The following is a 16,142-nucleotide window of genomic DNA, read 5'->3' as shown; positions in this document are numbered from 1 at the left end:
TATTGAATAATTCTGCAAGCATAATAAACAATGCTATCTTTGAAATGGCATGAGTACACCTCAAAGATTTGTAGATCATTTTTTAGAACGTAAACAGAAGGTCAACAGCACTTGAAACTAACACTGTACATTTCCTGACAATTTTGCAAATCTTATGATATGTAAAAAGTATTCATGAAATGATAAGATTAGTCTAAATATATGTTTAAACATAAGCTGCGACTTTATCTTGTATGGTCATTAAAATTCCTTCCTTCATAAAAACAGTCAATGTTTGTTTCAAGGCATTCTTCGAAAATACTTTACTATAGCTCTTGCAAGACTTCTTAAAGGTGTGTAAAGGTGTGCATGGACACCATTCTGAAACTGTTAATCTGACTCATTCCAGAGCAGAATGATTGGGTTAAGGTTGGGTGACTGGACAGGCCATTCCATTACACATCCTCAAAAAAACTCAAAAATAAATATCTTGTACAGCTTGAGCTTGGCATCACTGCGGATCAAAATTAGGAAAAGGGCCAGGTGTCCTCAAAATTTTGACAGGTAGTACAGGAAAATACTACTTTGATGATTTATCAACATATTTACAATTTGTACAGTATGGAAAAACATATGATGCCAATATAAGTAGACTGAATGATTCGAACCTGGCGCACGAGGGTGGGTGTGACTTACTTGCAGGACAGCTGGTTTATACCGTGTATGAAATAACAGTCACCACCATTGACACAGTAGGCCTTTTCCGTCTCATTGCACTTTCTGGCATGGCTGGAGCCCGGAGACAGCGTGGTAGTTACTGTGGAGAAACACATATATATAATTATCAGCATGTGTGGTAATCAGTTGTGAAACAGGATGACACTGATCGCACTGAGTAACAGAGATGAAGGTGTGAGTCACCACCAGCCTAAATTAAAAAAAAAAAAAAAAGAAAAGAAAAGGACAAAGATACCCTTGCCAGAGGCACGTCAAACAATTCATAACTTAGTTACTAAAAAAAAGTGATAAGATTTCTCTAATTCTTCTGTATGTCATATCTGTTTCATATCTGAGCCATATTTCATAACATAGTTACACAAAAATAAAAAATCAAACATTATTTTTCCTCAGCTTTAGGATAGAAGGACAACCATACACATGTACACACACACACACACACACACACACACACACACACACACACACACACACACATACACTTCACTACAGCTATCGATTATTTTAGTATCAGTTAATCGTTTAATCGGATAAGAAGTACTTTTTCTTCATTTAAGAGCAATACTAAATACACAAGAGAAAATTAGACAGGTCTCTTTAAAAAGCAATTTTTTTCCTTTTTGAAAAACATTTTTATTGCTGAATCTGTCATCTGTGAAAAGTAAACCCATTTAGTGCATTTGAATGCCATATTACAACAAAATGCAAATACAAACAAATAAAAAAATCTAATTAAAATATAAAAATAAATTAAATCCTTCAAAAAGAACATGGAAACACAGAAGGCGAGAAGGGGAATTGACGAGGCAGATAGTTTTAAACTGTGCGGAAAGTGCCGTACGTACATTTCCAGCCCAGTTTTTTTGCGTATGCCATGTTTATAAATGAGACCCTGGAGTGGTCCACAGTTTAGAGGGTGGTGCCTTAGTAATAATGGTCCGTGGGGAAACATAGTGCTTTGTGTGTAGTTACATAGACTAAAAGATACAACAAGGAAAATAATTTGCCTTGATGTTTTTTGTATTCTAATTACTCAAGCTACTCGATGAATCGTTTCAGCCCTACACTACAGTGCATCATGACCATGCCGCACGAAGAGCTCCACCCACTCAAGTCATTCCAGAGCCAATTCATTCTAGAGCTACCCAGCCATCAGGTCGGGGATGCCACAGAATATCAGAATACTGTGTAGTTTTCAAGCTGAGTAAATTGGAAATGGAGAAAATCAAATGTGGTTCAGGTACTGCCAGTACTTGGGAAAGCCACAAATTACAATTAAAGAGCTCTAATTTCATGCAATTCTATCTTAATGGAATAATGCTGGCTCATTGCTAATTCAGTTGGGTATACGCCAATTTTTTTTAACCTCTTTTCACTCAGTTGCTTTTTTTGTGGCTTCAATTGAGTGTGCTTACATTGAGATGAGTAGCTCATCAGCACACCATCAGAAATAAGAGATTTTTAAAGTAACTTCAAACCAAAGTTTGCACAGTTCCTTCTATAGGAAAGCCCTTTTTAACACAAGAACAAGAACAAAATAATATTTTCTGGATTCAGGGAATGTCAGGATTAAGAGGTTTGTTCGGATAATACTAACTAAATACACCAAACTATTTTTTTTTTATTTAGCAAATATTAAACTTCTCAAATGTGGTTACTAACTGTAAATGAGTTCCAATGCCATTATAAAAATCACCCAATCATAGAATTGATTGGATGATTTTTTTTTAATGGCATTGGAACTCATTTATAGTTAATAACCACATTTGAGATGTTTATTATTTGTATATAACCAATAATGAATACCCAACTTGCCAGATTTATTGCCATTGTAGCGACAAAGGACCATCCACTATAAACAGCATGTGAAGGTTAAACATCTACATAATGGCACTCAGTGGCCAGCCGTGCATTTGGTACCTGGACCTTCAATGGGGACTTACCTGACTTAATCCACCTCTTAATACCACCACTATCACATCGCAATTATAGAAACCATCAATACTATACAAAAACGCAATATAACAATGTGTAGCATTACAGAGAGAAAGAGGCATTTTACTAAAGCAAGATACCCAGTTAAGACAACTACAAACCTCTACACTACAACCGCAACTGTACACCTACATCATCTGGAGCAGTTCAGACTCAATATTTGTCTACAACATGACAAAAACATTATAAATCTAAATAAAATCCAACCTAATCACCAGAGATGCAGACTCATACTTTGCACCGCTCCTCAGAGGCTGTAATCCAGTGGTACCGCTCGTATTCACTGGTCTGGAAGTGGTGAACAAACCCTTTCCCGGGCTGAGACAAGCTAGCTAGCTTCGAGGTTGGCTGACCTCTCCTCAAAAGTCTAGCTTTTCTGTAAAATGTATTTTTAAGTATGTCCGAGACCAAATTAATTATTAGGCATAAAAAAAGTGTAACTCAGATGTATTCATGTGTGCAGAGCTACACACGTGTTTTGCCAGTCAAACTTGGCTGTAACGGATCCCCTCTGACCAACCAATCAGAAGACAGAAAAATGCTGACAATATTCTGGGTCAGCTAGCTGGCCCTGTGAGGCGAATATGAAATCTAATTGGTTAAAGAAACAGACCTGTTGGTAATATTCTCAATGGTAGTAGTGCAGCCAAAAGAAAAGCTACGAAATTAAGAGAATAAACAGTTGCGAATAAAATTATACAATTTCATGGAACAAATATTAGAATTTAGGTTGTAAATGTAGGTCAGTGCTTCTGATAGTGTTTAGGCCAGCAGAAAAAGCTTTGCTGGCCCCGACCGCACGACACCGATGGCACTAAAGGACACGAACAATTAAGTTAAATGTGTATATCAGCCAATATTTTCTACCACTAAAATATTATGCATGTGTAGTCATATGGATGTTAATAAGACATTGATAGTCTAGTTCTTGATGCTAATTTGTAGGACTCAAATACCCTTGAAATGCATACTTCAAATGGAGGGAAGCAATTTATGAAAAACTATTTCAGATATTTGACCTGTTTGTAACCTTGACCCTATTTGGATCAAAAGGCCCAAATTTTATTAGGTCATGTGCTGAATACAAGGATAATTGCATATAATTCAAATGAACATTTAAACATTTGTTTTTGGTATTTTTACAAGAATCTCTGGTGGATGTACGAACAGACATGTGGACACATGAACAGCCTGAATTCATAATGTCCCCACAACCTAGTGGCAGAGGCAGTACAAACACGCACCTATTAATAACTCCTGATAAAATATTAATATAAATATAGCTTGTGCAATTATGCTGCAAGCTCTCCCCTACACCAAGGGTCACCAAAATACCAACAATCCTTTTGTAACAGCTGAAAGCTCCAATTTTAGCTCAAATTGTTGTACTATGATCACAAAAAAGTCCAAGAATGGAAGATTATAGATTGAAACATCCTCATTTCTTCAGTGGGACATTGAGATGCACTAATTTTGGAGTGTTAGGGAACATCCCCTACAGAGACAGCTAATTAACGAGGCAAGGTGCTGAGACACAGGACACCACAGAACCCAAAACAAAAAGCATGATATGGCAGAATTATGTTACCAATTGTCCTTATACAAACAGTGTAGAAGTGAGGGAACAACCATCAAGACTACAAGCACTCAAAATCTTCAAGGCCAGTGAGGAGAAATGCTTAGGGGCCAATAATATACCAGCACACTGTGAACTATAGTAAGGCTCTAAGTACACAGAACAGGGGATCACCTTTATACAGTATTACATGCAATCCATATACTGTACATGTAAATCCAAATTATCTTTTACCTTTGCTTATGAACAAGATTTCACCATTAAATCCACCAACAGAACATATACAATGTGTAAGCATAAACATTTTATGAAATAGGTTTACAATTCAGAATTGTGTTTCCTTTAAACTAATCAGTCCAATTAGCCAATTCAAAGTCATGTGTAAGAAGTTGTAAAGATTACTAACAATTTCTAAAACTTTGTTTATCAAGAGGTGCTGGTTAAAATGAGCTAGTTGCTCCTTTGAGAATATAGTGTTTCATTTTTGGCATTCAGATCGGATTACTTACAAAATGAATTACTTTTATTGTTAACAAATGTTAGACAAATTACTAGCGAAGCATTCAGTGCCACCCAGATGGGGATGGGTTTCCTTTTAAATCTTGTTCCTCTAAAGGTTTTTTCCTCATGCATCTTAGGGACTTTTTCCTTGACACAGTGACCAATACAGTGCTCATATAAAAATTATAAGCACTAAGATAAACATTTTTTTGTACAACTGCATAACACTTTTATTTCTGTAAAGCTGCTTTCAGACAATGTACATTGTTAAAAGCACTATACAAATAAAAATGAATTGAATAGAATTTAAAAAAGCATTAGCACCATTAATAACCATAAGAGCCATACACATAATGATGAATATGAAACAGTACGGCTAAGGCTGATTTCTTTCTATACCAGGATGTAGATTCATGCCACCCATTAGTGACTCTTGTGTCAGATGGTTACATGCATTGAAACGACCCTTAGTTTTGATCTTTATATCGGCTGGTGTTTTTCAGACAAATTCAAAGGCAAATCGGTGCCATATAATCAGCAATGATTGAGAAGGTACATGCCAAATACAGTCACAAGTCTAGTAAGAATAAACAATGGTGATTACTTATGCTATCTTCTTTTTTTTTTTAAGTGGCTTTAAAGATTAAACTAAAAGTAGCAAGGCTAAGCACACAAAGTACAAATCACAGAAAAGCCAAATCATATGTATGTACTACACATGGTCAGACGTGAAACACTTTCATCACAAATGCATCTTTTAAATATATGTGTGTAATAGTGTTCTTCACATCAATACTACCAAGCAATTAATGAGACCTTAATGATATAATGGATTTCTCAGCTATGTTTGTTCATCAAGCTTTTGATAAATATTGGATCATGAGATCACTGTAACAATGTCACATAGCTAACAATGTCTGGTCCCATAATAGCCTCCTAACCTAAAGGATAATAAAATATCAAATGTAAATATTTTTTAAAGGAAATTGCTTACACACAAAGAGATACACATACACACAGAATTCAATTTCAGAGTAAACCTCTGTGAACTCATAAAGTACCTAAATGTATGAGTCCACAAGACCTAATGGCCTGATTTCTCAAAGTTACTAGCATGTCCTAATTCTGAAGGCAAAAAGCAAGCAATAATAACCAAGTAGGCTAGGATACAGCAATGATTCTACAGAATGATACAGTTTACAAGCAGATTCAGTATCTGTCTGAATATATAAGTTCCTATGTTGAGCTAATAGTTTTCTTAGCCAGTCAATCTTGTGTCTTTAAACATTGTCCAAATTTGAGACAGTTATGTAAAGGCATATTAAACCTTTACATAACTGGTGAGTTGTGCTATGCTACCACTCTGATTGCAAAGGCTGTAATAGTGTCTAGGACGTAGCATGTACATCCTTGTTTTACTGATATTACAATTTATTGTGTGTGTGAGCATGTACAATTTATGTAACAAGATTTTAGCTAAGTAAAATGAGTATTCATTTACAAAAAAATTTCTTTAATAATGGATAGAAAGACAAACTGCGAACTGATTTGCTGTAAATATTTTTGTCATGCTGTAGCTCTGCTTACAAATCGAAAGGCTTTCAATTACATTACCAGCCATAAGATAGATAGATAGATAGATAGATAGATAGATAGATAGATAGATAGATAGATAGATAGATAGATAGATAGATAGATAGATAGATAATGAAATTGCTAAATGTAAAATGGCATATACTATATGACAGACATGGATTCCAAAAGTAAAAAGTGTAATAAAAATGTATAACTACAACCAAAAAATGTGTATAGTGATTACATATACATATAGATTCTAAAACATTATCATAATCAATAGTTTTTGATTCAAATAATTTTTGGGGGACTAAAATGATCTTAGTGATGTGGGGAGGTGGTAGATTAGTGGTTAAGATATTGGACTTTCTCTCCAAAAGTTGTTAGTTCACCCACACCAAGCTGCCCCTCCTAGGCCCTTGAGCAAGGCCCTTAACCCCATGTCTGCTCAGCTGTATGAATGAGATAAATGTTAGTTGTTCTAGATACAAATGGCATAAATGTATGTGAATTATGAAGGGTTTTTAAAATGGAAAATGCTTAATTTAAACATTGCATTTGGGGGAACAAAGAATGGAAACAAAATCGAGAAACATTAATTCCATTTTTATCCCAATTTGGTCTGTTGACAATTCCCATCAACTAGTCAGCTGTTCCCTACTGTATGAACAACTACTACATTCCACTTCTTCTTCTTCCACTTCTACGCATTTAAATAGATGTATCACTGCATTTGTTTCAAAGTGCTACACGTGCATTACTACAGCACACTCTGAGTGCTATCTGCCCTGTTCTGCATACATGGTCTCACAGACACCATAATTGACATTTGATTGACAGGAGAGGGAGAAATAGACAGAGAAAGTAATGCTATTGCTACCCTAGACTTTCAGCCAGGGATTTCTGTGGCATCTTTGGGATTTAAATTCATAAGCTCTTTGCTGTTGCAATACTCAGGAGCCAAAAATAAACTTAAGCACAGCAATGAGGAATAAATGGAACCATGTTATTAAAGAATGTGAAATTAAGAAATACATTTTAAAATGATTTCATGATGTAAATTCGTGGTATTGAGGAATGCTGGGTAAAAGGCTGTAATGCACCTGAGTGTATCTCCTGGTGCAGATTTGATCCGTGAGCAACCTCCTCCTCACATAGGTGATAAAGGCTGCTCTGTCTACTTTGTCTGTGTGTGTATTTCATAATGATCTTAATCGTGTGCATTTGTGTGTGAGAGAGCAAAAGAAATGAGAAGAGAGAATGTGCACGTGTTTGAAATTGACTAGTGAATAAATGAAGCAACCCAGCAGCAGGTGTGATTGGCAGGTGTGTCTCAGAAGAGTAAGGCCGTAAGTAGCTCTCAACTATGGACTAGCATTATGGGAGAGACCGAACAACCTCGTCCTAATTAGCTAACGAATACATCAACACACACTGGCACACAGCAGCAGAGAGAGAGAGAGAGAGAGAGAGAGAGAGAGAGAGAGAGAAGACCTACACACAATAACATCTATCTGCTAAAGGTCAAACCTTGTTCAAGTAGAGAATATGAAAAAGGAGGGAAGGAAAGGAGTGTACAGACTCTGACTAACATCTGTGTTCAAGAGAACAGAGGCCTGTCATAGAACATTTCCATGTCTAAGACTTAACTTCATGTTATGTATACAAATAAAAACAGAAAAAAACATTAACACCCAATGTGGCTTCTGCAAATTCACTGCTTTTATTACCTGCATGAAAATGACCCAGAAAGGATTCACTATCGCGCCCTGTCTTTTTTTTATGCTCTCCATTTGTACAGCCTACTTCCTTTCTCTCTATATTAGTTGTGGGATATATGGGGACAGGCAGGACAGCCATGACTCACACCCAGAAAGAGTAAAAGAACATGTGTCATGGTGACAGTCCATGCTGGTGCGCAACAGCATTCAGGACATTCAGTGGTCTTTTATAGCCATGTCCATTCTGACAGAAGGACACAAGGGCATAGAATGCTCAGGACACATGAAGGAGGTAGAATAAGGAAGGATGAATGGGGGAGTGAAGAGATAGGGCAGGGACAAGAAAAACACAAAGCCATAAACAAAAAAGCTTGTATCTTTAATATAAAGAATATAAACGATATGACACAATTTATGTTTGACAAAAAAAAACGCAAATGGTACCTGTTACTATTTATTTGTTAAGGCTTTCATATCCCTTATGTTAATTAGCATCTTAATTTGCTAACGATAGACTCATGAGAACCACTGCCACAACCCAAATTGCTTCTTATTTAAAACACGTTCAGTACATAGTAAATGACACAAGGTTGTTGTAGAATCTACATACTGTTTGTTAAAATTTATGTGCATTTTGTTTTTATATTCAGTTAAAAACCGAAACATATCTGTGATAGCTGATCAAATTTGGCATAAACGACAAGCCTTCTTCGTCCATAAACTCACTCAAGGGCATTTCCAAAGAGTTCAGGAAAAACGTTATAATTTGCTTTAGATGTGATGACTAAAGCATGACATACTGTGCATGTGTACATATGTAAAGATTACAATTTTTATTTAATGCTCAAATTAATTTATATTCAGAAAGTACAGTTTCATCCACCAGGCCTAGATACATAGATAGAGAGAGAGAAAAGAGAGAGAGAGAGAGAGAGAGAGAGAGAGAGAGAGAGAGAGAATGTATGTGTGGTTTTTACTTTGTGTACTTGTGTGTTTGGAAGTGTAAAAATAAGATTGATGAAACACACTGAGATCTGTTTTATTCTATTTACTGCTCATTGGTCTAAAGACAAAAATGTCAAGAAACTCCTAAAGAGACAGGAATCAGATAAAAAATAAAATGCTCACTTTCAGTTTCTGTGCATGTGCTCCAATAAGTTCCTTAAGACATTCTAAAAAAGAAACCACAATATTTGTTACAGATTTGAATCCATTTTACACCATTGTTAAGTTGGACAGAGATCATTTTGATGCTGATGCAGGACATTGTTCAATATTCACCAGATACTTAGATGGACATGCTGGAAAGAAGGGAAATGAAATTCAGTAGGAGTAAGACAGAGTACATGTATGTGAATGAGAGGGAGGGCAGTGGAGTGGTGTGGTTGCAGTCTGAAAAGGTGGTGAAGGTGGAGGAGTTCAGGTACCTGGGGTCAACAGTGCAAAGTAATGGAGAGTGTGTTAGAGAAGTGAAGAAAAGAGTGCAGGCAGAGTAGAGTGTGTGGAGAAGGGTGGAAGGAATGATTTGTGATAGAAGAGTATCTGTGAGAGTGAAAGGGAAAGTTTATAAGTCTGTGGTGAGACCTGCGATGTTGTATGGTTTAGAGACAGTGGCATTGAGTAAAAGACAGGAGGTGGAGCTGGAGGTAGCAGAGCTTAAGATGTTGAGGTTTTCATTGGGAGTGACGACGATGGACAGGATTAGAAATGAGTTTATTAGAGGGACAGCCCATGTAGGACATATGGGAGACAAGGTTAGGGAGGGGAGATTCAGATGGTTTGGACATGTGCAGAGGAGGGACATGGGTTATATCGGTTGGAGAATGCTGAGGATGGAGCCACCAGGAAGGAGGAAAAGAGGAAGGCCAAGGAGGAGGTTTATGGATGTGGTGAAGGAAGCATGCAGGTAGTTGGTTTGAAAGAGGCAGATGTAGAGGACAGGGGTATGGAGACAGATGATCTGCTGTGGCAACCCCTAATGGGAGAAGCTGAAAAAGGAAGAAGAAAAAAATGAAAAAGGAGAAGAAGGCTTAGATGGACAGAAACGTTTTTTAATTTCTTGTTATTTTAGTTATTCATAACAAATTATCTTCAATGTTAGTAACATTAGCAGACACAAGTCTGTAATGTGTGCATTTGAGCATTTGTGTTTCGGAATGTCAAGCAAATGTAAAGTGCTGTCATAAATTTCATTTTCTTCTCTATTATTGTTCATGTCAAAATCGCCCTCACGTTATGTTTTGCTTAGATAGATACATTATAGAACTCTTTAACAACACAAGCAGTGTGATTAAAAAGCTGGCTAGACCTGTGCTTCTTGTTGTTATGGTAACTTTAGCATTAAACCTCACTCCTGTGTATGCTGTGTGTGCATACCTTTGAATTTTGATTATGTGTAATTTGTGCAAATAAATAAAATAAAGTCTCCAAAATACAGTTTAAGATACACATAAGCCTTAATATGTACCTTTTCAACAATGTGTTCCAATCCGTTGTTGTCATCTGAACCGCCACCCTAATGAACACCTTTAGGATGAATTGTAATACTGTTATGCAGTTTTGTGCATAACATTTCAGTAATTGGCTCAAAACTGTAACAATAATATATGATATTGTAATACAGGTATCTGTATTACAGGTATCTTTATATTTACACTGGCAGAGGCCCTGGCTTACTGGCTTTAATAGTGTGGAGAGGATTGGTAATTCAATAAAGATATATCACATTTTTATTTTGTAACTTTTTTGGGTCAATAGGATCAAAAATCAAATCCTAGTTATTCATGCAACATCTTCAAAGAATTTCAACATTTTCCCCAAACTGTATCTGTTTGTGTGAGAAAGGGAAAGTGTGTGTGTGTGTGTGTGTGTGTGTGTGTGTGTGTGCTACCCCTGAGGTGTGAGCAGCAGCTGGTTGTACTGTCAGTTGTATGCAGATTCTAGCTGACAGATTTGAAATGCTGAGCCTCTGCAGAAATATGCCTAGACAGATTTGTGTGTGTGTGTGTGTGTGTGTGTGTGTCTTTCCTTCACATTAAGAATATTTGGCAGACCCTTGGCATTCTTGTAGCAGCTAGAGTTCTGAATCTAGCACCCATCTGTGTCTCACATCTCTCTCTCTCTCTCTCTCTCTCTCTCTCTCTCTCTCACACACACACACACACACACACACACACACACACACACACACACACACCTAATAAGTGGCTTTTCAAGGTCACTGTTATGAGTCTATCTTCTATTCTAAGTAGGAAACATACACACACACACACACACACACACACACACACAAACACACAGACAGACACACATACAGACTTAATACACTATGATACTGCAGAGCTCTGCTCTATTAACCCTCTATAGCTTGTTGCTCACGCAATTCATCCCCCATGTTTTTCTTGCTCTTCTTCTCTCTCTTGCTTTTTTTTTCTACTTAACTCTATAACACACCCATGTGTGTGTGTGTGCTTACACACACACACACACACACACACACAGACAAATATGCTAAGTCAACCACACACAGACACACACAGACACAAACATACTGTAGACATCTCTCGTCAGTGTGTGTGTGTTTGTGTGTGTGTGTGTGTGTGTGTGAGTGAGTGTGTGTTGTTACATGGGATTTCTGCACAGTTATGGGCCCAAATGCTGTCTACTCCTATAGTGCAGAATGTTGCCAAAATGATACTGTTTATCTTCATTAGTCCTAAGAGCTATCTCTCTCTCTCTCTCTCTCTCTCTCTCTCTCTTACACACACACAAACACACATACACACAGACACACAAACGCACACATGGTCACTCACACAGACACTGTTTTAACCTTTAGCAGAGACTAAACTGCAGAACAGAGCTCACATTATTAATGACCCCTATTACCCCCTTAGAGTGGAGGAGGCCATAGGAGTCCTTTTGCTTTATACATCATTCTTCCTCCCTCTATCTCTCTATCCTTTTCTCCATCCCATGCACATGCACCATTCATCCACTTAGTGGCACTGTAAATGGAAGGCTGGATGGCGGGATGAGTGTGAGGAAAGGAGGGGAAAATAGAACAAGAAGGAAAGAGAGGCTGAGATGAGAGGGGTAGCTCTGTAAAAAAAACAACGTGCCATGAGCAACCTCTTCTACACAGCAGAGCAGAGTGCAACAGCTTACACGCACACACAGACACACACACACGCGCACAGGTCCATGGCGCATCAAGAAATGAGAGAGGCTCTGGAGACTGCAACAGAGAGATGTATGACTACAGTAGTGCGGCTGTGGCAGAACAAGGGCTGCTTTGTACATTAACTAAATTAAAGCATGTGTAGTGCGAGAGGAGCTAAAAAATGCAAAAGCAATAATAAAGAAAACATTAGAGAAGAAACCACCACAAAAAAAATAGAAAAGACCCTACTGTACAGATTATATGACAATCTAATTATGAAAAGGAACAGCATCATTAAAAAAACAACTTAGATTAGTGCTGTGGTGTTAAAGGAGAGAGAACATTAAGGGAGGAACCAGTAGGAGAAAGTATTCAGGGACATAAAATAAAACATAGACGAGGTGGTGGGAGAGAGGGAGAGCCAAAATAGGAGTATCTGTTCTATAAGAATACATTTGGCTAACAGTGGTTGGCGAGAAATCTCTTCTCATTCTGTAAGTCCTGAAGGTTGTACAGTTGATCTGTGTATAGTTACAATTTATATTGGGGAATGTCCAAAAAAACTGCATCTATAAAGATTTGTTCTCTTACGAAGTTCTACTTTTTCTGTTTCAAATGCAAATTTGATTGTTCACATACACAAAACACATATAATTGAAAGAAAGAAAGAAAGAAAGAAAGAAAGAAAGAAAGAAAGAAAGAAAGAAAGAAAGAAAGAAAGAAGAATTTAATATGCAATAAAATGTAATGAATGCAATAAATTAACATAATAAATGTAATACAATACAAATTCAATCAAATAAAAAGTGGAAACACAAAATAAAATAAAAAAATAATAAAAAAAAGAATAACATGAAAAATGAATAACATGAAAAACTGGCACATAATGTTACCAAGAAATCGCAAAGGCATCTGGCTTGAGTATTTCCGTGTATATCTCTCTCTCATTATCTCTCTCTAAATTCAATTCGATTTCAATTCTATTTTATTTGTATAGCTCTTTTAACAATGGGCATTTTCCAAAACCAGCTTTACAGAGATAAAGAGGTTATAAAGATGAAATGTATTTGTTGAGTACCAATAAGTTTATTCCTTACAAATTCATCCCTAATGACACTGACGGTTAACGAGGTGATACAGGAGAAAATCTACCTCTTCTAACTTTCATACAGATTACAGATGTCTTGCTCATTGTTAGCTTTATAAACTAGCCCACATCTGTGGTGTGTGAGAGCTAGGAACTTATGCACCAGTGGTAGATTGAAAATGGCACGCAATGACAGGAAATAGGTTGGTGGGATGAAAATGGCAAAAAATATTAACATTTCACCAAATAGATTGAAACTAAAGTAACAAGCCTGTTTTGAAAATGTAAGAAGTAGAAAGTACAGATATTTGTGTAAAAGTGTAATGAGTAAAAGTAAAAAGTTGTCCGAAAAATGAATAGTGAAGTAAAGTACCGATATCAGAAAAATCTATTTAAGTACAGCAATGAAGTATTTGTATTTCGTTACTTCCCACTTCTGTCTCTTACTCTCTATAAATCCCTATAAAAACCTAACACTGAAGACTCTTGCATAATTGCCAAATGCTTCACACAAAAAAAAATTCACCAAAAAGCAATTACATAAAAAGAGAGATTAAATATAAAATAGTTTTAAAAATAAGATGAAATATAAGATAGACATGAAATAGTTTACAGTGTACAGGATATTGTACATTCATTTTAAATTTCACTGAAAAACTAATTACATATTTTGAGCGACAAACGAATTGAAAAGAAATGCTATTTAACAAACACAAGTTTGCATTTTGGGACGTTTCTGCAAAAACTTCAGCTTCTATAAAGTTACATGTTTTTATGTGTTAATATTCCAGTGGTTAAGAACTGCAACAAAAACTAACAGAGGCCCGTAGGGGCAGGGTTTTCTCTGCCCCAGGTAGAAGCAGACAGAGCCTGTTCTTGAGCCCCTCACTTACTTACTTACTTAATTTAGCTTAAAGCGAACATTTTTATTCAACAGCTACTGCTAGCAGCAACTATTTATTCCTAAGAAATTTTATCGTAAACAGAATCAAGTAGTTATAAAGAATCTCCTGCTTGTAAAAATTGTGTTGCCTTTTTTCATCTTATGCGGTTGTCAAATTGAATGTACTACATGTTTTTTATGTCAGGGTTAAGCTCATTTTTACATTGGTGATGCTGTGGTGTTATTTGCAAAACAATGCAGATCCAATTTAGATTTTTTTAAAAACAGTTTAAAAAAATTAAAAAGAACAATTTTTGTAGTTTCTATCCAGTTAATGTGAGATTTTCCAGCATAGATAAATATTTGGACATGTCCAGCATATGACTACTTGGTCTTTCAAGGTTTGGAATTGTTTAACAGTTGAACCAGTTAAGAAAAGACTACTTTAGGACCATATATTTTCCACTGTGATAAGAGTATGATAAAGAAATTATGGCTTAGTGGATTTGGGCTTGTTATGAAATGTTTTTTACTTCAAATTATAGCACTACTAACCTGACATTAGCAAGATGTAATGAGAAGGCTCAGGTAGGGTGATTTTCACATGGGTTTAAAATGGAAGACCAACTCTGCAATCTTGCTAAGTGTAACTTGTTAGTGATAGCATGCTTTACCTTTTTTGCCATACAGAGAGTAGTCATGTTGGAATTTATTACAATGTATAGCACTTAAAAAAAAAACACTTTGTAGCATAGTGTAGTTAATTATATTGCACCACAAATCGAATAAACAATCAATGCACACTACTTCCTTAAGTACAACCGCAGTGCAATTTACTGCCGTTAGATATATGCGGATACAAGAGAAAAAAAATTATGACCACTTAACTTACAGATACTCGTTAGTGGTTGTGTACAAAAAGCCAATTTATATATGTCCTCTGTTTTAGTGGTTTTGTTCAGTTCAGCTCGGCTCGTTGATACAGAAAAATATGAATGCCACAAAAAGTTATAATACAATGCTTTGAGAGTCCTTCCTTCTCTCTTGAAATCTTCTTCATGGCTGCTTTATACAGTTCCCTATCCAATACAGGCAATGTATAAGAGTAAATAATAACGCAGAAAGCAAATTAGGAATTGATTTCAAACCTTACATACAGTATGTATGTACTGTCAGGCCCTGAGAAGTGTGTTACCCCAAATCTGAAACATCACTAATTCATTCCATGCACTATCCAAGTATGCTTTTGCGACACTTTGGCATAATTGGTTATTAGCTCTACCATACAGCTTCAGCTCTACACTGAGTGACACCAGCTATTTTTGAGTGGCAAAACAGCACTTGCCAATGTTCACCAGTTGAGCAAGAAAAATCTGTCAGAAAGGCTAAAACAATAGGGAGAATATTGAGTGACAAATTTGCTAGACAACAATTTCGCTATCTCGTCTTCCTCCTTTATTTTGACATTCATCTTTAGTGCCTGCTCAACTTCTGACACTATTTAACGTCCACATTTTTGTCGTCAGCTTACTTTTCCGACAGTTCTGCTCAGGCCAATTCTTTGAAGGACAAGGCAAAGTCCTTGTGCTACACCTAGCATCCTTTGATCTTTATCTATTGATGGACTGAGAAGAAAATGTACAGCAAGTCACAGGAAAACATTACACAAACCCTCAGGTCTGAACAAAAAAACCCCACAAGGCTAGCACTAATCTATCAGCACAGGATAGGTGCTACAAAACAGTCCACACCAACTTATAACACTTCTGGTAGAGACAAGGGTTCAGCTCTTACTGCTTTGGACGTTGATGTAGCTGGTGGAGTTACCCTTGCCCAGCGGGTTTTCAGCCACGCAGGTGTAGTTTCCGGAATCCTCCAGTCTCACTCGGCTAAACTGGACCTTTGAGTTTTTCCTGTTCATAAAG

The 16,142-nt window shown here is 36.6% G+C and overlaps 1 protein-coding gene across 3 annotated transcripts in view; it reads right to left on the bottom strand.

Annotated features, from left to right (window-relative positions):
* Positions 1–16,142, bottom strand: part of nrg2b (neuregulin 2b) — a 56,041-nt gene that overhangs the window by 13,029 nt on the left and 26,870 nt on the right. For all 3 annotated transcript variants that reach the window (XM_046849410.1, XM_046849411.1, XM_046849412.1), the window contains exons 3-4: positions 16,012–16,130; positions 676–796 (exon numbers count right to left, since the gene is read on the bottom strand). In XM_046849410.1, coding sequence (XP_046705366.1) covers positions 676–796; positions 16,012–16,130 — 240 coding nt within the window. The remainder of the gene's footprint in view (positions 1–675; positions 797–16,011; positions 16,131–16,142) is intronic.

This window comes from Silurus meridionalis, chromosome 5 (assembly GCF_014805685.1).
Source record: "Silurus meridionalis isolate SWU-2019-XX chromosome 5, ASM1480568v1, whole genome shotgun sequence".
Classification (NCBI taxonomy): Eukaryota; Metazoa; Chordata; class Actinopteri; order Siluriformes; family Siluridae; genus Silurus; species Silurus meridionalis.
The sequence above is the reverse complement of the archived record's forward strand: the minus strand, read 5'-3'. Positions and strand labels throughout refer to the sequence as shown.